Source organism: Oncorhynchus masou, chromosome 1 (genome assembly GCF_036934945.1).
Source record: "Oncorhynchus masou masou isolate Uvic2021 chromosome 1, UVic_Omas_1.1, whole genome shotgun sequence".
Taxonomy (NCBI): Eukaryota; Metazoa; Chordata; class Actinopteri; order Salmoniformes; family Salmonidae; genus Oncorhynchus; species Oncorhynchus masou.
Window position 1 is genome coordinate 63,982,045 of NC_088212.1, and position 22,371 is coordinate 64,004,415.

Here is a 22,371-nt window from a genome sequence, read left to right on the forward strand (position 1 = left end):
TTCCTAGTGCCTTATCACTCATTCCACACTGTGATGTCAGTAACACGACGCTCTCATAACAACACACACAAGATCACACACTCCGTCACTGTGGCTGCGTCCCTGGGATAAAACAACAGGACCTTCTCCAAGCAGCCTGTGTAGGAAGCCCTCTGTGGAGAGGGTGCAGAGGTCGTGTGACATTGTTTTGTCTCCTATACTTAAAATAAATAAATAATTAGACTCAGGGTTCACCCATCCAACTTTCTATTCTCTTCATAATTGCTACCATTCTTCATCTCACATGGTAGGCCTACAAAGGAAATAATGAACAAACCCAAAATAAATAATCAACTGTTTCTTTTTCTAGCCACAGAAGTCGAGATGAGGAGAGGATTTCCAAGCCCGGGGTGATGTCGACTCCTGTTAAAGGTTCCCAGGAGGCCCTAATCCAGGCCATCAGCGACCAGCCACTGGCCAGAGAGGACAAACTGCCCCCACTGCCAGGTCAGTCAGGGCCCCTGCTGCCTCCACAGCTGCCTCCACCTGTCTAACTGCCTGAATCAAAACAGGCCTTGACACTCCTCTGTACTGTGCCTATCCCTCTCTGCTTTCCCCTCTCCTCCGCCCTAGATTGGAATGCACTCTGTACTCCTTGTCCCACATATCAGAAAAGCCCAGTCCATAGTACTCTAGACAATTCCTCTAGACTAGAGTACTATGGGCCTTCCCCACACAGTCTTTCTTAAAGTATGGGTCATCATGAACATGTCAATGGTGGGTCGTGACATGTCAGAGTAAAATAATATATCTATCTATATATGTATTTATTTATTTATTTTGGCTAGGAACTCAGCCTTGGTTTCAACTTACTGTTGAGAGTTAGAATAGTATAATTCACAAGGTGCGATTTCGAAATATGATTGTGCATCAGCAATTTTTCTCTTATAATGTCAGTCACTGACATTAGCCATGTCAGATAAAAAAAATGTATTGCTAAGTTAGTATAGCCAGCTATCTACAGTAAACTTGTAGTAATCAGGAACCAGAGGAGGCTGCTGTGAGGAGCTATAGGAGGACAGGCTCATTGTAATGGCTGGAATGGAATAGATGGAACAGTATCAAACACATGGGAACCACATGTTTGACGCCATTCCAGACATTACAGTCCTCCTGTTGGTCCTCCCACCAGCCTCCACTGTCATAAACGAATACCGACCAGGTGCCCTGACCTCCAGGGGGCCCCCATTGATTTTGTTCGTCACTCTCATTCAAATATCATATTAGCATGGCATAAGTCATGGAAAAATATAGAGAATTGCATGAAATTCGCTTTAAAACGGCAAATAATTCTCCCATGGCAACAATGTGTAGAATTGCAGGAAATTCTATTTAAAACTTAAATTTTTCTCTCCACCGTGAAGGGGGGGGCCACTAAAATACACAACATGGTATGTGGACACCTGCTCATTGACCATCTCATTTCAAAATCATGGGAGTTAATATGGAGTTGGTCCCCCCTTTTATACTATAACAACCTTCACTCTTCTGGGAAGGCTTTCTACAAGATGTTGGATCATTGCTGTGGGAACTTGCTTCCATTCAGCCACAACAGCATTTGTGAGGTCGGGCACTGATGTTGGGCGATTAGGCCTGGGTCGCAGTCGGCATTCCAATTCTTCCCAAATGTGTTTGGTGGGGTTAAGGTTAAAGCTCTGTGCAGGCCAGTCAAGTTCTTCCACACCGATCTCAACAAATAATTTCTGTATGGACCTCGCTTTGTGCACGGGGGCATTGTCATGCTGAAACAGGAAAGAGCCTTCCCCACACTGTTGGCACAAATTTGGAAGCACAGAATCGTGTAGAATATCATTGTATGCTGTAGCGTTAAGGTTTCCCTTCACTGGAACTATGGGACCTACCACGAACCATGAAAAACAACCCCAGACCATTATTCCTCCTCCACCAAACCTTAGTTGGCACTATGTTTTGGGGCAGTTAGCATTCTCCTGGCATCCACCAAACACAGATTTGTCCATCATACTGCCAGATGTGTGCTTCATCACTCCAAAGAACATGTTTTCCCTGCTCCAGAGTCCAACTGCGGTGAGCTTTTCACCACTCCAGCGGACGCTTGTCATTGCGCATGGTGATCTTAGGCTTGTGTGCAGCTGCTCTGCCATGGACACCCATTTCATGAAGCTCCCGACAAACCGTTCTTGTGCTGACGTTGCTTCCAGAGGTAGTTTGGAACTCATTAGTGCATGTTGCAACCGAGGACAGGCGTTTTTTACGTGCTTTTCAGCACTCGGCGGTCCAGTTCTGAGAGCTTTTGTGGCCTACCACTTCGCGGCGGAGCTGTTGTTGCTCCGAGACGTTTCCACTTCACACTAACAGCACTTAAAGGTGGCATCCTATTACGGTGCCACGTTGATATTCACCTAGCTCTTCAGTAAGGCCATTCTACTGCCAGTGTTTGTCTATGGAGATTGCATGGCTGTGTGCTCGAATTTAAACACCTGTCAGCAACGGGTGTGGCTGAAATACCCAAGTCCACTATTTGAAGGTGTGTCCACATATACTTTTGTAAGTATAGTGTATTTTGCCCGTGAAGTCAAGGGGAACAAACCAAATCTCGCTTAAGGCCCCGAAAAGGGGACATGTTTTCATGAGCTTGGGTCCCAGGAAAACACTGATTTTCTCAAGAACCATGCTCTAGTGTTACATAATGTTGACCCATTCCTATCCCGTAACTACAGTGGGGCAAAAAAGTATTTAGTCAGCCACCAATTGTGCAAGTTCTCCCACTTAAAAAGATGAGGCCTGTAATTTTCATCATAGGTACACATCAACTATGACAGACAAAATGAGGGGAAAAAATCCAGAAAATCACATTGTAGAATTTTTATGAATTTATTTGCAAATTATGGTGGAAAATAAGTATTTGGTCAATAACAAAAGTTTATCTCAATACTTTGTTTTATACCCTTTGTTGGCAATGACAGAGGTCAAACGTTTTCTGTAAGTCTTCACAAGGTTTTCACACACTGTTGCTGGTGTTTTGGCCCATTCCCCCATGCAGATCTCCTCTAGAGCAGTGATGTTTTGGGGCTGTTACTGGGCAACACGGACTTTCAACTCCCTCCAAAGATTTTCTATGGGGTTGAGTGGCTAGGCCACTCCAGGACCTTGAAATGCTTCTTACGAAGCCACTCCTTCGTTGCCCGGGCGGTGTGTTTGGGATCATTGTCATGCTGAAAGACCCAGCCACGTTTCATCTTCAATGCCCTTGCTGATGGAAGGAGGTTTTCACTCAAAATCTCATGATACATGGCCCCATTCATTCTTTCCTTTACACGGATCAGTCGTCCTGGTCCCTTTGCAGAAAAACAGCCCCAAAGCATGATGTTTCCACCCCCATGCTTCACAGTAGGTATGGTGTTCTTTGGATGCAACTCAGCATTCTTTGTCCTCCAAACACGACGAGTTGAGTTTTTACCAAAAAGTTATATTTTGGTTTCATCTGACCATATGACATTCTCCCAATCTTCTTCTGGATCATCCAAATGCTCTCTAGCAAACTTCAGACGGGCCTGAACATGTACTGGCTTCAGCAGGGGGACACGTCTGGCACTGCAGGATTTGAGTCCCTGGCGGCGTAGTGTGTTACTGATGGTAGGCTTTGTTACTTTGGTCCCAGCTCTCTGCAGGTCATTCACTAGGTCCCCCCATGTGGTTCTAGGATTTTTGCTCACTGTTCTTGTGATCATTTTGACCCCACGGGGTGAGATCTTGCGTGGAGCCCCAGATCGAGTGAGGTTGACAGTGGTCTTGTATGTCTTCCATTTCCTAATAATTGCTCCCACAGTTGATTTCTTCAAACCAAGCTGCTTACATATTGCAGATTCAGTCTTCCCAGCCTGGTGCAGGTCTACAATTTTTTGAGGTTGTGGACAGGTGTCTTTTATACAGATAACAAGTTCAAACAGGTGCCATTAATACAGGTAACGAGTGGAGGACAGAGGAGCCTCTTAAAGAAGTTACAGGTCTGTGAGAGCCAGAAATCTTGCTTGTTTGTAGGTGACCAAATACTTATTTTCCACCATAATTTGCAAATAAATTCAATAAAAATCCTATAATGTGATTTTTCTGGATTTTTTTTTTCATTTTTTTTTTCAATTTGACTGTCATAGTTGAAGTGTACCTATGATGAAAATTACAGGCCTCATCTTTTTAAGTGGGAGAACTTGCACAATTGGTGGCTGACTAAATACTTTTTTGCCCCACTGTATTTAACTCTAACTCAGTCATCTCTACATTCACATTCCTCTACCAGGTTAGTGTGTTACATGTGTGTGTGGTCATACTATCAGTGTGTGTTGGTCCTGTAGAACCAAAGCCAGTGTATGCCCAGCCTGGCCAGCCTGATGTGGACCTTCCAGTCAGCCCCTCTGATGCCCCAGTGCCCAGCGCTGGTCATGATGACAGCATCCTCAGGTAATCCTCAGTCTTCCTGTTAAAACCATTTTATTATTACCATATATGTCAGTACCATGTTATTTGCTGAAATGTAATAGCTCCCTGAAGAACAGTAGTATCTAAACGTATGTTTGTGTATGATGCCCACTCCCCATGCAGGCCGAGTATGAAGCTGGTGAAATTTAAGAAGGGGGAGAGTGTTGGCCTGAGGCTGGCCGGAGGGAACGACGTGGGCATCTTTGTAGCCGGAGTCCTGGAGGACAGCCCAGCTGCCAAGGAAGGTCTGGAGGAAGGAGACCAGATTCTCAGGGTAAGAAGTTTATCTCATACCTGCTTTACACATTTTATTATTATTAGCTGTTGGGTATGTTTCATCACTTTTAATGATTGTCACATTTTTGTCAACAAGGCCATTGTAAAGTTTCCTCTTTGGAAAGTGCGCAGGATATGTGGTTTGTTCTTTTCCACAGTAGATAGTGTTGAAGGGTATGTTCTGTTCTGTACTAGCTGGAGAACGTCTGCTGTCGTTCTGGAAACGTTCTCATCGCTGCCCACGCTTAGTTGGAAACACTTTGTTAAACTATGTGACCCAGTAGCCGATGGATCAACAATGACCTCTACTGTGTGGTCACTGGTCATAGTGATGTGAGATAGAAAATGGTAATTACGGTGAATCAGTCTGAGGTCAACGCCTGGCTCTTCTCCTCTCTGTCTTTCCTTTGTTTACTCTGAACCACACAATAGAGGTTGTTGTTTTCAGGCCCTGTCTGAAGTATTGTTGATGGAAGTCCTCTCTGATATCAGTGTTGGATTCATTTAATCATGTTTATCACTAGCCACACATTTTAACGAAACACACCATGCTTTGTGTTCCTCCCACACCACAGTATGGGTCAAGGTGGTATGTGGGGAGGGCTAACTCCTCCTCTTTGCTAGCCTCCTTCCCTGCTGTACAAACACATCTCTAGGCTCTGTGCTATTCCCTATGAGTGGGCTTCCAGGAATGTGTCCCAAATGGCACCCTATTCACTATATAGTGCACTACTTTTGACCTCTTCACTATGTAGGGAAAAGTAGTGCACTATAGTTAATAGGGTGCTGTTTCAGACACAAACCAGGATGTTGTTTTCCACCCCTGGGCAGGGAGCCTGTGAGTGTTTCCTGGCCTTCACAGTGTGACTAGTTGAGATAGACTTGAAGTCTCCTTTCTGAGGAGGATGAACGTTGTTCTCTATGATTCAACCCCATGTGTTACTGGTTCAAGCGCTGGCTCTGCAGCAGGGTAAATAAACGTGATATTGTGCTGGGGACCGCAGGGCGTTGAGGTGGGGAAGTAGACTGGCCTGAACCTTGGAGACCTGATAGTCTCTGTTCTTCTCTCTCCCTCCTCTCTGTAGGTAAACAACATAGACTTTGCTAACATCATCCGAGAGGAGGCTGTGCTGTTCCTCCTAGACCTTCCCAGGGGTGAAGAGGTCACCATTCTGGCCCAGAAGAAGAAGGATGGTGAGTAACATGGGGAAAACAGATGTTAGATAAATGCGCGTTGCGATCTTGACAGGGTCTGAGAGTGTATAGATTTGCGTTTGCACAGAAACACACATTTTAAGTTAACCTGGTTACATGTGAACTTTACACACGCTTTCAATCGTATACCTGAAAATCTTTCCCTACTAAATTTCTTCTTCTACCGTTTTCCCTCAATTCCAGTTTACCGTCGGATAGTAGAGTCAGATGTGGGTGACTCGCATTCAGGAGGTGGAGAGAGGCATCATCCCCAACAAGAACCGGACATCACAGGTAGAATTAGAGAGGCAGTCATATGAGCGGAAGGACGTCCAACGAGAACAGGTAGAATACAGCGGAGAGAGGTCATCCCCAACAAGAACTGAGCTTCAACAAGGGAGAGGTGTTCCGTGTAGTGGACACCAATGAGAACTCTACAACGGCAAGAACTGGGCTCCTGAGAACAGGTAGAATACAGCGAGAGAGACGCCATACGCATTGGCAAGAACCACCAGGAGGTGGAGAGAGGCATCATCCCCAACAAGAACAGGTAGAATACAGGAGAGAACAGGGGATCAGGTAGAATACAGGAGAGAGGGATCATCCCCATCGAGAACAGGTAGAATACAGGAGAGAGGGATCATCCCCATCGAGAACAGGTAGAATACAGCAGTCATCCCCAACGAGAACAGGTAGAATACAGCGGAGAGAGACGGCATCCCCAACGAGAACAGGTAGAATACAGGAGAGAGGGATCATCCCCAACGAGAACAGGTAGAATACAGGAGAGAGGGATCATCCCCAACGAGAACAGGTAGAATACAGCGGAGAGAGACGTCATCCCCAACGAGAACATCCCCAACGAGAACAGGTAGAATACAGGAGAGAGACGTCATCCCCAACGAGAACAGGTAGAATACAGCGGAGAGAGACGTCATCCCCAACGAGAACAGGTAGAATACAGCGGAGAGAGACGTCATCCCCAACGAGAACAGGTAGAATACAGCGGAGAGAGACGTCATCCCCAACGAGAACAGGTAGAATACAGGAGAGAGACATCATCCCCAACGAGAACAGGTAGAATACAGCGGAGAGAGACGTCATCCCCAACGAGAACAGGTAGAATACAGCGGAGCCGACTCTGGGTGGAGACAAGAGGGTAGGGTAGGTAGAGTGGGGGGTCGACAGCATTAGTCAAATAAGACACCAGCAGCCTTCCTGTCGGTGTAGAGATGGTAAACAACAACCCTAACATAAGGTGATGAACTAGGCTGTGTAAAGTAGGCCACATTAACATCACCCCTAGTCTCAATTACACAGGTGACAACTGCTCTAGTGAGAATGCATTTTCACTATGAGTCCTGTGAGGGTAGGAGACTATCTATTCATAATGAAACAGCAGACTGACAGAGTCCCTGTTGGAGTCTAGGCCTGGCCTGACCTACAGCCCCTGGCTATGTTTAGAGAGAGAGATTCCACACCATGGGGCAGATGGGAACCTCACAGTGCTCCCAACATACCAGCGTGACACAGATATTTATCACTTGCATACATTAACCATTATATGCGGTGCACCGGGGCTACTCTGCCACGTTGTGTCCCTAGCCATGCCAGTGTCCTCTTCAGTCAAATGTTGTTTTTTTACCACCCTTTTCTCCCCAACTTCGTGGTATCCAATTATTAGTAGTTACTGTCTTGTCTCATCGCTACAACTCCCGTACGGGCTCGGGAGAGACGAAGGTCGAGAGCCATGCGTCCTCCGAAACACAACCCAACCAAGCCGCACTACTTCTTAACACAGCGCACATCCAACCCGGAAGCCAGCCGCACCAATGTGTCGGAGGAAACACAGTACCCCTAGCGACCTGGTCAGCGTGCACTGCCACAGGAGTCGCTAGTGCGCGATGAGAAAAGGATATCCCTACCGGCCTAACCCGGACGACGCTAGGCCTATTTTGCGTCGCCCCATGGTCCTCCCGGTCGCGGCCGGCTGTGACAGAGCCTGGGCTCGAACCCAGAGACCACTGCGCCACCCGGGAGGCTTTCAGTCAAATGTTTACTGAATTCTAGGTTCTATTAAGGTATAGAAGTATTTCACAATAAAATAGTGGTAACAGGGCCGTAAATGACACATTGGATAACTGCACTAATTCAAAATAAAGGGCATGTTGGCAGTTTCCATTGGATTTCAATCTTTGAATCCATTGCCTGTTGCCTGACACCTCTCCAATCGCCCTCCCACAGGGCAGAGCAGTTGTCCAGTGTGCAGTACACCCTCCCCAAAACGCCAGGGGGCGACAGGGCTGACTTCTGGAGGTTCCGTGGTCTGCGGACCTCCAAGAGGAACCTGAGGAAGAGCAGAGAGGACCTGTCTGCCCAGCCGGTCCAAACCAAGTTCCCTGCCTATGAGAGGGTGGTGCTGAGAGAGGGTAGGTGATCTCCAGAGCAGGGTCCATGGGATACGTCACAATACCTAAACTAGCTTACCACTGAGAATGCTTTCCCAGTACATTGCTTCATTCTAAAATGTATGCTTGTGTGGAAATTGGAATGCAGCCATGTGTTGGCCTACAAATTCGACCTTGAGACCGTCAAATATGGTGTTTTGTGTCTTCTGTTATCCAGCTGGGTTCCTGAGGCCTGTGGTGATCTTTGGGTCCATCGCAGACGTGGCGAGAGAGAAGCTGGCCAGAGAGGAGCCTGACCTGTTTGAGCTTGCCAGTGAGTAGCCTTTAGCTAGCCATCTCACTGTCTGTCTCAGCCGTGTCTCTCTCACACACACACACACACACACACACACACACACACAGCTGGAGTAACACAGTGCTTAGAGCAGCTCTGTGTTAGAGACTAGAGGGCACCCTCATCTGCCTACTCCAGGTCCACTTGAGGGAGTAGCTAGCATCTTTAGCATGTAGTGTTAATTCTAATACCCGAAACAGTATTGAATTTCAATTTTCCTAAGTGCACTACTCCAAAATCCACATGTAAAGTGATTCCAGCCCTGGACATATTTTGCGTAACCTATATCTCTGTAAACCTTGTATTTTCTTTTCAGAAACACAGCAACATGAAGGAGTGGAAAGTATGTCATGAAGTGCATCAACTTGTTTGTATCAGTGCTAATTGATGCTAGTTAGCTAGGTGGTAGCCTACCCTCTGTACTGTAGATGTGTTTTCTGTAGTTGGTCATGTATGGCCTGATTCAGCCTGTAGGGAGGTTGTGGAATGACAATGGAGCTAGTTATGGAGCATGTACCCGTGGCACAGTCTCTATCCTATAGAAAATAAGCTGCATACATAGCAGTACTAGTCTTCATTCTTAATTCCCAAGCCCCTAATGTCTGTGTGTGGATTACACCATAATCTGTACTTAAAATTTCAACTTTTACATTAGATTGGAGAAGATGCCTTATGCCATTGGTGTGTTTGTGACTGAAATTATAAGGGCTAGTGATGTTAGCACTCTGCAATCTAGAATGCTGATTTAGAATGCAGGGTTGAGTGGTGAAAGATCCTGTGATAAGTGTTGAGATCTGAGTAGTGAAACTGCACCCAGTTCAGCTGGCCTCTCAAAGGGTCATTACCTTATGTTGGCAGATAGACAGATAAGGCCAGGAGAGCCATGTTTAAACAATTCACCTTCTTAAAACATTCCCGCTTAACTCCCCTGACGTTTATATCCATTTTAAATTTGAATCATGACTCAATTTGAAATGATTCCCTATCTTCTTGAATGTGCATTATCCCACTTCAATGCTTTTCACACATGTAACACATTTCCTGCATTGCGGATTATACTGTACTGTGATGTCTGTAGTTGCACGCGCACATTCATAATGACACTACCTCTATTTTATGTTTTGAAATGTGCTTAAGGCATATTGCATGCACTCGGGTGAAGGTAATGAGCTGAGATGTAATGTGAGCTCTGCAGTAATATGACACCGTAACACTGTCCCTTCTCCCCCTCTGCAGAGAGTGAGCCCAAAGACGCAGGAAAAGACCAGCGCAGCTCCGGGATCATTCGCCTCCACACCATTAAACAGATCATTGACCGGGTGAGCGAGACTACTTACTACACGGATGCGCATACACACACGCACGCACACGCGTATACACACACGCATGCACCCTGACAGAAAACCTCACAGACAGATCCCCTCTTAAAGCACATACAACACACATGCATAGATGGACTCATCCATGGCTCACTACTGCTCTCTGGTGTTCATGGGATAGTGTTTTTATTTGACCAATATATGAAAAATATAGTCTAAAACAGCAATCTGAGCAAACCTTTTAGTGTTAGTATTTAGATCAAATATTCTTAACTTTTTGGGGGGGGGGTGTCCTTAGGACCGGCATGCTGTGCTGGACATCACCCCCAACGCTGTGGACCGTCTGAACTACGCCCAGTGGTACCCCATCGTGGTGTTCCTCAACCCAGACAGCAAGCAGGGTGTCAAGACCATGAGAACCAGGCTGTGCCCCGAGTCCAGGAAGTCAGCCAGGAAACTCTACGAGAGAGCCCTCAAACTGAGGAAGAACAACCACCACCTCTTCACCAGTGAGTTTATATGGGAGGGAGGGGAAGAGAGAAATAGTGAGTGGATGGAGTTGTCAGGAGTGAGAAAGGCTAGGGCTGCGTGCTGTACTGAAGTGCGGACCAGGGGCGCAACTCCAGTTGGATAAACACTCCAAACAGCCTACCCGACCACTCTAAAGCACACAGTTGCCTCTTTTTGTATTGCATTCCAATGTTAAAACTGGGTCGGAGGGGGGAGACATGTCCCCCGTTTCCAGTGAAAGTTGCGCCCCTGGTGAGGACTATCAGCTGGTGGCACAGTACAGTCAGTGTCTTAGCGGGGTGCAGTTCTGTGTCCCCTCCTCCTCACGCAGGCAGGTCTGTTCAGGGCTCCGAGCTAACCTCCCACAGGACCCCAGCCGTCATTACCCATTCCCTGCACGTCCCTGCCCCGTATGAAATGGGAAGCGTGAATTCATTTTTCTACACACATCCAGCCTCTTCTTTCCCATCACCGTTGAGTTACTCCCTTATTCCACATGGGTCTGTAAATGAAGCACTGACTGGTATTTTTTAGAACCAGCCTCGAGAGAGCGAAAACAACAGAGAGAAGTGTCACCTGTGGTATTTGTCAGGGCAAACAGATTGACAGCTGCCAGGCAGCGCTATAGACCTTGGGTGTTGTTGGACTCATGACAGCTCATAGTTACAACAGTGGCAACAACCAAGAGACAAGACGAGACAAGCAGTTTTGGGATGATACAAGCAGTGATACTAGAAATAAGCTTTTCCCCTCATGTAGAATAATAAGTAATCATCAATATCTGAATCAATGATAGTTAGACATATCAATTAATTACTTGTTCAGGGCTTGGTTTCCCAAAAGCATCTTAAGGTTAAGTTTTTGTCCTTCGTAGGAGCATCGTTACATCTCCTTAGCTGTTTCCCAAAACCATCGTTATTAATGTTGCACTTGAAAATGCTTGTAATCTAACGCCTGCCACAGACCACTCGTAGAACAGCTAAGTACGTCGCTTTTTTGCCCTCCCACGTCACTTTCTACACAGATGATTTTCGCTAAACAGATAATCACATGGTTTATGTCTCTCTGTGACCACCGATAACTTCAGAACAAAGTTGACTACAAATACAACGTTGCCAATGTCTTTACAATTGATCCAAACGAGCGACGTATAAAAAGATGATTCAAATTAACATTGAGATGACTGCATTAAAATATAAACAGTAGTGTATAGGCCTATTTCAATCTAATTGAAATACATTTCATGTTTAGTCAATTGAGTTCTATTTTGCTACTTGTAGGCTACTGTCTGTAGTTTGTCTCAATAAACACTGAGTATGCCAAACAAATATCTCTCTAGGAGCTAATCCGCCATCATTATTGTGAAAAATTTGAATGTTAAGGTAATATTCTAATGGAGCAAGCTGATCCTAGAACAGCGCTTCCTTTCTTTTGAGCCTATCAGTTTGGACACATTCTCCAACGGCATGACAAGCGACCATTCTCTCTGCGTGGTGTTTTCAAAGTTCTATTGCTATCGGGAAACCAGGCTCTGACGTGTTTTTCATGAGGTTATAAGAACAGTTTTTCAGTGATTATGAGAATTGTCATTGGTTCTCTGTATTCATTTGAGAGGTGCTTCGTCTCTGCTCTTTCTCTTCTCTCTATCCTTCCCAAGCCACCATTAACATGAATAATATGAATGACGGGTGGTACGGTGCCCTGAAGGAGACCATTCAACAGCAGCAGAACCAGCTGGTGTGGGTTTCAGAGGGAAAGGTAGGACACTCAGCGCCGAGACTAACGTCATCAAACACTTTAATGAAAATGTTATATTCAAAATAAATGTCAGACATTTTTAATATACAATGTATTTTGTGCATTAATACGTTTTTCTTTGCCATTCATTTCTCTTTGCCATTCATTTCTCGTTTTTCTTTGTCTCTCCTCACTGTAATGTTGCTGCTTCTGCTCTTTATCTCCCTTCCCCCTCTCTCTTGTCCCTCTCCCTCCCTCTCCCCTGCTGTCCTCCTGTCGTGTCTCCCCAGGCGGATGGTGCTCCAGATGATGACCTGGATCTGCATGATGACCGTCTGTCGTACCTGTCGGCTCCGGGCAGTGAGTACTCCATGTACAGCACGGACAGCCGCCACACCTCCGACTACGAGGACACGGACACAGAGGGCGGGGCCTACACCGACCAGGAACTAGACGAGACGCTGAACGACGAGGTGGGCCTGCCCACTGAGCCCGCCATCACCCGCTCCTCGGAGCCCGTCCGAGAGGACCCGCCAGTAATCCAGGAGCCCCTGGGGTACGGCGGGTACCAGCACACAGTGCAGCCCGACCCCCTGAACCGGATCGACCCAGCCGGATTCAAGGCACCAGCGGCCCAGCAGGTACCGTTTATGAGAGCCGTGCATCTGCCCTGTTGTCTCGAATCCGTGGTGTGCGTGAGGAGGGTGTTCTGGCGCCGCTATTGAAGCAGTGTTTTAAAACAGTATTATCTACTAACACAAAACAAACAAAAAAAGATGGAAAGAACATTTGTGTCCACTTAAGTATTTATTCACTATCGTTGTTTGTGTGCGTGTTTTTTTTATTTTTGAAGAAAAAAAATGAAAAAAGCAAGAATAAGCTTGACTGTTATAATCAGTATTCACGACATGTGTTAGTGTGACTGTTATAATCAGTATTCACGACATGTGTTAGTGTGACTGTTGTAATCAGTATTCACGACATGTGTTAGTGTGACTGTTATAATCAGTATTCACGACCTGTGTTAGTGTGACTGTTATAATCAGTATTCACGACATGTGTTAGTGTGTATGTTATAATCAGTATTCACGACATGTGTTAGTGTGTCTGTTATAATCAGTATTCACGACCTGTGTTAGTGTGACTGTTATAATCAGTATTCACGACCTGCGTTAGTGTGACTGTTATAATCAGTATTCACCACCTGTGTTAGTGTGACTGTTATATCAGTATTCACCACCTGTATTCACCACCTGTGTTAGTGTGACTGTTATAATCAGTATTATCGTTAGTGATTAAAATCAGTATTCAGACCTGTTAGTGTGACTGTTATAATCAGTATTCACCACCTGTGTTAGTGTGACCGTTATAATCACTTTTCACGACCTGTGTTAGTGTGACCGTTATATTCACTTTTCACCACCTGTGTTAGTGTGACTGTTATAATCGGTATTCACGACCTGTGTTAGTGTGACTGTTATAATCGGTATTCACGACCTGTGTTAGGTGTGACTGTTATAATCAGTATTCACGACCTGTGTTAGTGTGACTGTTATAATCAGTATTCACGACCTGTGTTAGTGACTGTTATATCAGTATTCACCACCTGTGTTAGTGTGACTGTTATAATCGGTATTCACCACCTGTGTTGATGTGACTGTTATAATCAGTATTCACGACCTGTGTTAGTGTGACTGTTATAATCGGTATTCACGACCTGTGTTAGTGTGACTGTTTTTGTTTATGTCGATGTTCTCACTGACGAGAAGAAGTTTTGTGTCTGTCAAGTGTCTGTATCGGTACCCACCTATGTGCTCTTCCTAGTTGTTTCACTTGTGATTCGGACTGATACCGTGATACCAGAAAGTATTATGTGCATGTTGGAAATGTCAGTGTTAACCACGTATTGCTGTAAATGTATTTATCTGGGTCGATTCGGCCGTTATGATATCCACGAAAAGTTTGTCTTCTGATGTGTAAGAGAAAAAAAGAAAAGCAAAACATTGTACTGTAATCTAGAATTAAAATCCAATCAGACTACATTAACAACAGAAACTTTGTCCTGTTGCGAATTCTTACGTGGCAGATTGAGCATCTAAAGCCATCAGTTGAATTTGGTCCGAGGATGGTGAGTTACTGAGTCGGTCGATGGAGGAGGTACAGAGCAGGCTGTGTTACGCTGTAACGTTAACATTAGTGAGGGTGTATCCCTCGTGCAGTAGCACCGTGTATTAAACGTTTCTGAACCACTTCACAGAATGAGAAAGCAGAGGCTGTTCCGGCCACCATGCCTATCCTCCCTCAGCAGCCTGAGCAGCCTGTGTTACTGGCTGAGACAGAGACAGTGCCCCCTGCTGTCGACAACACCGTAAATGGTGTAGCTGGTTTGAGCCATGGTTTAAGCCTTGGCCCTATCGCTGCTCCCCAGAGCGAACCCAGCCCAGGCCCCGGCCCCGGCCCCGAGGCTGACTGGCCTAGGATGCCCACCCCTGATCTAGCTCAGCCCCTGGCCCCGGCCCCAACGCTCGAACCCGAACCCCTACAATCCGGACCTCCCAGTTCAGAACCACAGGTACCCATCGTCTGGACGTGGCCTGGCCCCGGCCGACCCCGCTGTCGGTCTGCTGTGGCCTGTCGCTACCTGCCTGTGTATCGCCCGTCACACGCTTTCCTTTCACTCTTGCATGCCTGCCCGCTGTCCACTGTGTGCTTCTGAGAGAGAGTGAGAGAGAGACTGTGTGTATCTGAGCACTCGTAAACAACAGTGGGCTTCTTGGAGGAGAATATAGACTGATTGCTGCATTGGTGTGGTACCTATATAGAGAAGAGCAACGAAGAACCTGAGGCTCTCACTGTTGCTTACCCTCTTTGCATGGCTACAACATGTTTCAGTTGGTTTCTCTTTTCTGTTTAAATGTAGCAATAGAACAGATAGTGGTGGTATATTGGTTGATGCAGACTGAATGGACCATTTAATTATATAGATTTATTTGGCGACATTATCTTAAAGTCATCAATCAGTATTTTGGATATTTTATTGATGTTTTATTCCCTGAATTTGAAATGTAGCCATTCCGCTCCAACTGTGGAGTATACGTTTTATGGACTTTAAACATCCCATGAAGTTAAAGTAAATAATAACTTCAGAAAGTTATGTTGTTCAATGACTACTTTTCAAATGCCATGGTTTTTAAAATGGTTTACATTGTACGATAAACATTTGCTTCTAAAGTTCCAGATATCTTATTGCGGTAATTTCATCTGGCTTGTAATTTTATCAAGATATATTTTTTTATTTTGTTTTGTCTCAACTTTGTTGGTTTTGTTTTTGGGTTGCAGTTTAAACTAAAGTGGTATGTTGTGTATGTATATATTGATATATATGGAGAGCTCCTGTGCGTATTGGCTGCTGTGATCTGACATTCAGACCTGCATTCTATTTGACCTGACCTTTAACCCCTACCTCTGAGTGTCTCTATTTCAGGTCTCCCTGCTTCTCTGCTTCCTTCTTCAGCCATTATTAATCTTCTGTTTTAATATTCTACGTTGTCTTCTCTTACTTGATTGTTATATTTATATACACATTTATTTATTGGATGTGTGCTACTGGTTGCTCTTGTCCCATTACTCACCATTTGTTTCTTCCATTGTCTATTTCTTCAGATATACAAGAAGGATCCCTACCTGGAGGAGCCAATCAGAGTAAACCATGGTGGTGTAAAGCCGTCTCCGACGATGGGGCCTCCCATGACCTACGAGTCCCAGCCTCCATACCAGGACCAACACCCGTACAGAGATTATGATCACCCACCTAACCGCTACGACGGGGGTGGCTACCTCGAACCAAAGTATCGTAACTTCGACTCTCAACTGCACCATGAGAAAAGCGTGCCTCACTACGATGACCAGTGGCCTCCTTACAACCAGCAGACCTCTGGCCCACCACCCCACCAGCAACAGCAGCAATCTGGGCATGGCTACGACCCCCGGCTGTCCTACGAAGACGGACCCAAGCAAGACTACAGCCCTCCTCAGCCGCGCTATGATGAGGCCCCGCTGGGCTACAACGGACGACCTCGCTACGGAAAGCCTGCAGGACCAGGACCCATCCGCTACGATGAGTCTCCTCCATCCGGCCCAGGGGGCTACGCTCCTCTACGTTACGACCAGGAGCCTCACCCGTATCCCCCTTCAACACGCTCTCCAGAGCCCCCTAAACAGTACTACCAGGGGGAGCCTGCCCAGCGGCCAGGACCTGGGCCGGCCTACAACCAGGCACCACTTCAGCACCGAGGCTACAAGCTCCCGCCCCAACAGTACGAACCCATCATGAACTTTGACGCCCCCGTGCCCGCCCCCAAACCACAACCAGAGGCTCTCCGTCCCTCACCTGGGGACACGGTGATCACTACAGCCCCCAATCTCCTTCCCCCTCCCCCCAGAGTGGAGCCAGAGGACGACCCGGCCATAAGGGCCCAGTCGGTGCTGTCCAGAGTCAAGATGTTTGAGAACAAGCGCTCTGTCTCTGTGGACCGAGCCAAGGAGGCAGGGGACACCTTCGGGCTCAGGGTAAGCATCTGGAAAACACCTTACTCTTGTGCACGTATGTAATGCTCAGTGCTTGGCCTGGGCAGGAGCTCAAATATTCCTGTTCCTCTTCTAGAATATTAGCTCATGTATTGTGGAGCTTCTGCACCTAAATACAAACAGTACTCAAAATGAGTACCCGGAACCTACTTCAGTCCAAGTCAAGCACTGGTAATGCTCACAGGATTACCTGACCCAGACCTCTTCTAATTATATGTGGTTGGTCCAAGTGATGTCCGTAAAGGTTTACTTTTCCAGGAATTTTATTTGCATTTCAATCTTGATCCCACAGGCAGCAGATCTGCCCACCAAACCAGGTGCGTGCATTCCTAAAGCCAACTCGCTCAGCAATCTGGACCAGGAGAAGTCGTTCAGGTAATGAGTCATAATGGAGTACTGCAGTACTCCACTGAGCCCCCCCACACACAAACATACTACATCACACCACAGAACAGATGCTGCTTTATCTTTGAGTGCCTGATGTGTTTGTTAGGGCTGTCAGGTGATCCACTCTGAAGTGGATAATAGGGCTTAGAAAAGTAAATGACTTTTGAAGATATGACAGTGCACTGTATTGTATGGCTGCCATCCTGCGTGCGCCGCCCCAACTTAGCTATTATTTTGGCGTTTATCTACTTTTTTTGCACTAAATGTATCTGCTATCATTACATATGATCGTCAAATACTTTTGAACATCAGGCTGGCTGTTACTAAACTCAATTCTGGGTTCAACTTCAAGTTTGACTCATCTGCCCTGGGCTCTTTGTGCACCTCCAACCAAATCTTCGGGCTACCCAAGAAAAAACGCAGGCGAAAACGAGGCAGGAGAGCAGGCGTCCTGGTGAGACAAAGGCAAAAGGAAAACCAGCCACAACTTCCCTTCATTCTTTTGGCCAATGTACAGTCACTTGATATTAAGATGGATTACCTCTCGCAGATTTGGGAACAACGGGACTCTCGTAATTGCAATATCCTATGTTCACCGAGCAGACAGGACATCGGATTCAGGGAAATCCAGAGGGGGAGGGGTATGTCTCTTCATCAACAGCAAATTGTGTGCAGAATCTAGCACAGTGAAATGGAGTTTCGTCCTATTGTTCATGTCTTGAAATACCTGATGGTCAAATGCTGACCTTTTTACCTCCTGAGATACTTTTGATCTGTTATTGTGACTGCTGTATATATTCCACATCAGGAGAACAACAACAAGCTGGCACTTGATGAACTGTACAAGGCTATAAATAAGCAGGGAACCATGCACCCGGATGCTGCTTTTCTTGTTGCCAGTGATTCTAATTCCATGCCACTCCTGCTTCCTGTTTACAAACAAAAACTCAAACAGGAATACCCATGATGTGCTCCATAGAAAAATTGGCTACCAGAGCAGAAGCTATTCTACAGGACTGCTTTGCTAACGCTGACTGGAATATGTTCATCAGGAAATGCATCACTGACGTTGTCTCCACAGTGAAGGTTTGCTACTTCCCCAAACAAAAGCCCTTAATTAACACAGAGGTGCGTGCTAAGCTAAAGGACATCTACTGCTCACAGGGCTATAGCAGCCAACCACGAGGCAATGGCTGAGGACACGATTGCATACAAGAAGCCCCGCTAGACCTCTGCAGAGCCATCGAACAAGCAAAAGGGCAAGATCTGAACAAGGTAGCATCCTATTATAGCGGCTCTGACGCATGTGGCAAGGGCTACAGTAAATGATGGACTACAAAGGAAGCCGTGATCTGCCTAACGATGCCTCTCTACCAGACAATCTCAATGTTTTTTATGCGTGCTTCGACTAAAACAACACAGAGCTCAGCGAGGGGCCCCCGCTGAGGAGCCGGAGGACTGGGTGATCTCTCTCTGAGGCTGACACGAGTAACGGTTTTTAAGTGGGTCAACACTCGTAAGGCCGCAGGGCCAGACGGTATTCCAGGGTGTGTCCTCGGGGCATGTGCAGACCAGCTGGCAGGCTTCTTCAAGGACATATTCAACCTCTCCTTGTCCCAGTCGGTAATCCCCATGTTTCAAGCTGACTACCATCATTCCTGTTCCTAAAAACTCTTAAGGCATCCTGCCACATTGACTCCCGTCCTGTAGCACTCACATCTGTAATAATTAGGTGCTTTGAAAGGTTGGTCATGGCACACATGAACATCATCCCAGACACCCTAGACCCACTCCAATTTGCATACCACCCCAACCGATCCATAGATGATGCGATATCAATTGCACTCCACACTGCCCTCTCCCACCATAGTGCCCTCCAAGTTCATCATCAAGCTCGGGACCCTGGGACTGAACACCTTCCTCTGTAACTGGATCCTGGACTTCCTGATGGTTGACCCCAGGTGGTAAGAGTAGGCAACAACACCTCCGCCTTGCTGACCCTCAACAAGGGGGCTCCTCACGGACCCACTCCGTGTGTGCTTAGCCCCCTTCTGTACTTCCAGTTCACCCACGACTGACCACGCATGACTCCAACTCCAAGTTTGCTGACGACACAGCGGCGGTAGGCCTGATCACCAATGGCGAAGACAGAAAGTAGGTCAGAGACTTCCAGGACAACAACCTCTCCCTCAACGTCAGCAAGACTAACGAGCTGATCTTGGACTACAGGAAACGGGAGGGTGCACACCCTCATCGACAGGGCCGCAGTGGAAAACGTCAAGAGCTTCAAGTTACTGTGTCCACATCACTGAGGACTTAACATGGTCCTCTCATACGAGCACAATTGTGAAGAAGGCACAGCAGTGCCTCTTCTTCCTCAGGAGACTGAAACGATTTGACATGCCCCCTCGGATCCTTAGGAACTTTTACAGCTGCACCTTCAAGAGTATTCTGACTGGTTGTATCATTGTCTGGTATGGCAACTGCATCATCCTCGACCAGAAAGCCCTACATCGGGAGGTGCGGACAGCACAGCGCGTCACTGGGGGTGAGTTCCCAGCCATCCGGGACGTACATTCCAGGGTGTGTCTGAGAACTGTTCTCCATACTCCTGTCCCGCAGGTGGTACAGTTGCATCAAGGCTCAGACCACCAGAATCTTAAACCATGGGTTCTCATAAGGTTTTTAGCTTGGGGACCACCATTTGTGTTATCAAATTCAGAACACAACTAGAGTTAAAATAAAAATCGCATACATAGAGATTTACCATGGCCGGGCGAACCAAGTCTTGGGCCGTGGGGATGAACATTTTAAAGGCTCGCTACTTGGCATTGGAGAGAAAAAATGTCAGTTGTCAAGCTAATTTCCAGCAATTCAACCTATTTTTCCATGAGGCAGAGAGAGATCCTTGCCGTTTTAAAGCTTAAAGTAATGTTGTGTTTCCAAATTTCTATACAATATGACCTATAATTAACAATTACAATATGAGTGAAATAGTTTTCCTTCCAAAAATGGTAAAAGGCAGTTTTTCTATGTTGGAATGGTGTAGGCATACCCCGGGGGAGAACGACTGCCCCCTCTCATTGAAGCCACAGAGTCAAGGCATTGTTATCAGAAAACAGGATCCCATTACAGTGAATTGAAAATCTGCAAACTTTGTGTAAATAAAATATTGAAGACAATCATGATACAAATAATAACTTCTAATACAGCAAATGTATGTCCTTGAATCCATTATTTAACTAGGCAAATCAGTTAAGAACAAATTCCTACAATGCTACTTGGCATTGTAAGGAAACACTTTGAAGTTTGTGGAAATGTGAAATTAATGTAGGAGAATATAAGACAGCAGGGATTCAAACTGTAGAACCCAGTTCCTACATTTGAATATAAAAAATGATTTTATCAAACAAAACTATGCAACATTTTATCCCTGGGACTCTCAGGAGGACAAATCAGAGCAAGATTACTGAATGTAAGTACATTATTTACCTTCAGAGGTGAATGTATCAAACCAGTTGCCATGATAAAAGTTTTTTGGTGTTGTGCACTCTTCTCAAACAATAGCATGGTATTTTTTCACTGTAATAGCTACAAGAATTTAAGCTTTTTGACCATATAACATGTCTATGTCCTGGAAAGTTTGCTGTTACTTACAACGTCATTCTAGTCACATTAGTGCAGGTTAACAACAATCGTCCCGGTATAGGGACACCGATCCGTAGAGGTTAACAGAATATTAATTTTGAAGTTAGAGTTTCACTGGCCAGTTACTTTAAATTACAGTGCATTGGAGAGCAAGATAATTATTGATTAGCTGTATTACTACGCTGCTGTTAATTGATTATTGATTGCCATTAGTATGTACTGTATCTATTTATCCCTCTACTGATGTACTATCACTCCTGTTTACATGTATATTACCATAAGTATGTATGTATTCCTGCTACCAGTCACTTTTCAGACCTGTTTACATGACACTTGCACACTCACATTAACACTGAAATACACACTCACCACCACGCACACACCCACCACTGATGCTGCTGCCATACTGCTTACAATGATTATTATTTATCCTGCTACCAGTCCTAATCCCTGCCTACATGTACATATCTACCTTAAATACTCCAGTATCCCTGCACATTGTGCATGTACCCTGTATATAGCTTCCTCATATTTCTTGTGTTTTTTTTGTTTGTATTTTCTTATTAGTTCTACTTTTTTATGAGTACGGCACTGTTGGGTAGGGCTTGCAAGTTAAGCATTTAACTGCCGTAAAACAATGCCACTGCCTACCACTGGTGCTGCTGTTTGATGATTTTGGAGCTCCCCTCGGTGGAATCTAAGAGAAACTACCTTCCAACTCTGCACACTGACTGATGTGCAGAGTTGGAGGTTTTTACTCTTTTAGTAATATACTGTATGCGTATTGCAGAGGCTGTCCTGTACACATGTTTATCATTGAAGCACTGATGTTTTCATTGTAGTTCTGTTTGATTTGCTATATGCTAAATTGTAGTGATTTAGAGATCGAAACAAACGCCCCACAATATATTTTAGAGGAATTTCTTTATGTATGGTTTATCTGGTATTTAATTAACCTTCCAACATTGCCTCATCCCTTCTTTCTCTCTCCTCAGAGTCCCTGAGCCTCAGAAGGCCCGAGAGGTGTCCGATGATGACATCGTGCGCTCTAACCACTATGACCCAGATGAAGACGAGGAGTACTACAGGAAACAGCTGTCCTACTTTGACCGGCGCAGCTTGGACGCAGGCAAGGCACTTCCTCAGACAACACCTGTCATCGCAACCAAACCTGCTGTTCAACCACAAGCACATCCCGGATACAACTACCCAAGGTAACTCACTCCCACGCGTCACTCTCTCTGGGATATGTGGTAGGAAATCAAATCACTGTAGTGAGAGACTGAGTATGGGAGTGGAGTGGAGCCCGCTCCAGTAGCGCTCACTTCATGAGCTCAGGGCATGCCCGGCCCAGCATACTTGTGTGCTGCTGTAGCCCCTTGCTTTAGCTACTGTCATATAGTATGCTAAATGTTTTCATAAAGAAACTGATAAAACACACAGGAGAAAAATCAAGGTGACTTACAAAGATGAGGAG

General features: G+C 45.8%; 1 protein-coding gene and 1 long non-coding RNA gene across 2 annotated transcripts in view; one reads left to right on the forward strand and one right to left on the reverse strand.

Moving 5' to 3' along the window:
* LOC135548026 (tight junction protein ZO-1-like) overlaps positions 1 to 22,371 on the forward strand; it is a 142,489-nt gene that overhangs the window by 110,964 nt on the left and 9,154 nt on the right. Inside the window, exons 10-27 of the mRNA XM_064977223.1 lie at positions 350 to 486; positions 4,371 to 4,476; positions 4,618 to 4,768; positions 5,856 to 5,964; positions 6,169 to 6,216; positions 6,321 to 6,406; positions 6,447 to 6,514; positions 8,209 to 8,393; positions 8,590 to 8,685; positions 9,023 to 9,049; positions 9,943 to 10,025; positions 10,324 to 10,534; positions 12,193 to 12,293; positions 12,563 to 12,913; positions 14,530 to 14,844; positions 15,936 to 16,841; positions 17,152 to 17,234; positions 21,890 to 22,108. Of these exons, the coding sequence (XP_064833295.1) occupies positions 350 to 486; positions 4,371 to 4,476; positions 4,618 to 4,768; positions 5,856 to 5,964; positions 6,169 to 6,216; positions 6,321 to 6,406; positions 6,447 to 6,514; positions 8,209 to 8,393; positions 8,590 to 8,685; positions 9,023 to 9,049; positions 9,943 to 10,025; positions 10,324 to 10,534; positions 12,193 to 12,293; positions 12,563 to 12,913; positions 14,530 to 14,844; positions 15,936 to 16,841; positions 17,152 to 17,234; positions 21,890 to 22,108 (3,282 nt within the window). The remainder of the gene's footprint in view (positions 1 to 349; positions 487 to 4,370; positions 4,477 to 4,617; positions 4,769 to 5,855; positions 5,965 to 6,168; positions 6,217 to 6,320; positions 6,407 to 6,446; positions 6,515 to 8,208; positions 8,394 to 8,589; positions 8,686 to 9,022; positions 9,050 to 9,942; positions 10,026 to 10,323; positions 10,535 to 12,192; positions 12,294 to 12,562; positions 12,914 to 14,529; positions 14,845 to 15,935; positions 16,842 to 17,151; positions 17,235 to 21,889; positions 22,109 to 22,371) is intronic.
* On the reverse strand, positions 13,462 to 13,889 carry LOC135548035 (uncharacterized). Its single transcript, XR_010456768.1, has 3 exons — positions 13,845 to 13,889; positions 13,696 to 13,807; positions 13,462 to 13,512 (listed from the first exon to the last, which is right to left on the reverse strand). It is a non-coding gene; the product is annotated as an uncharacterized LOC135548035 (long non-coding RNA).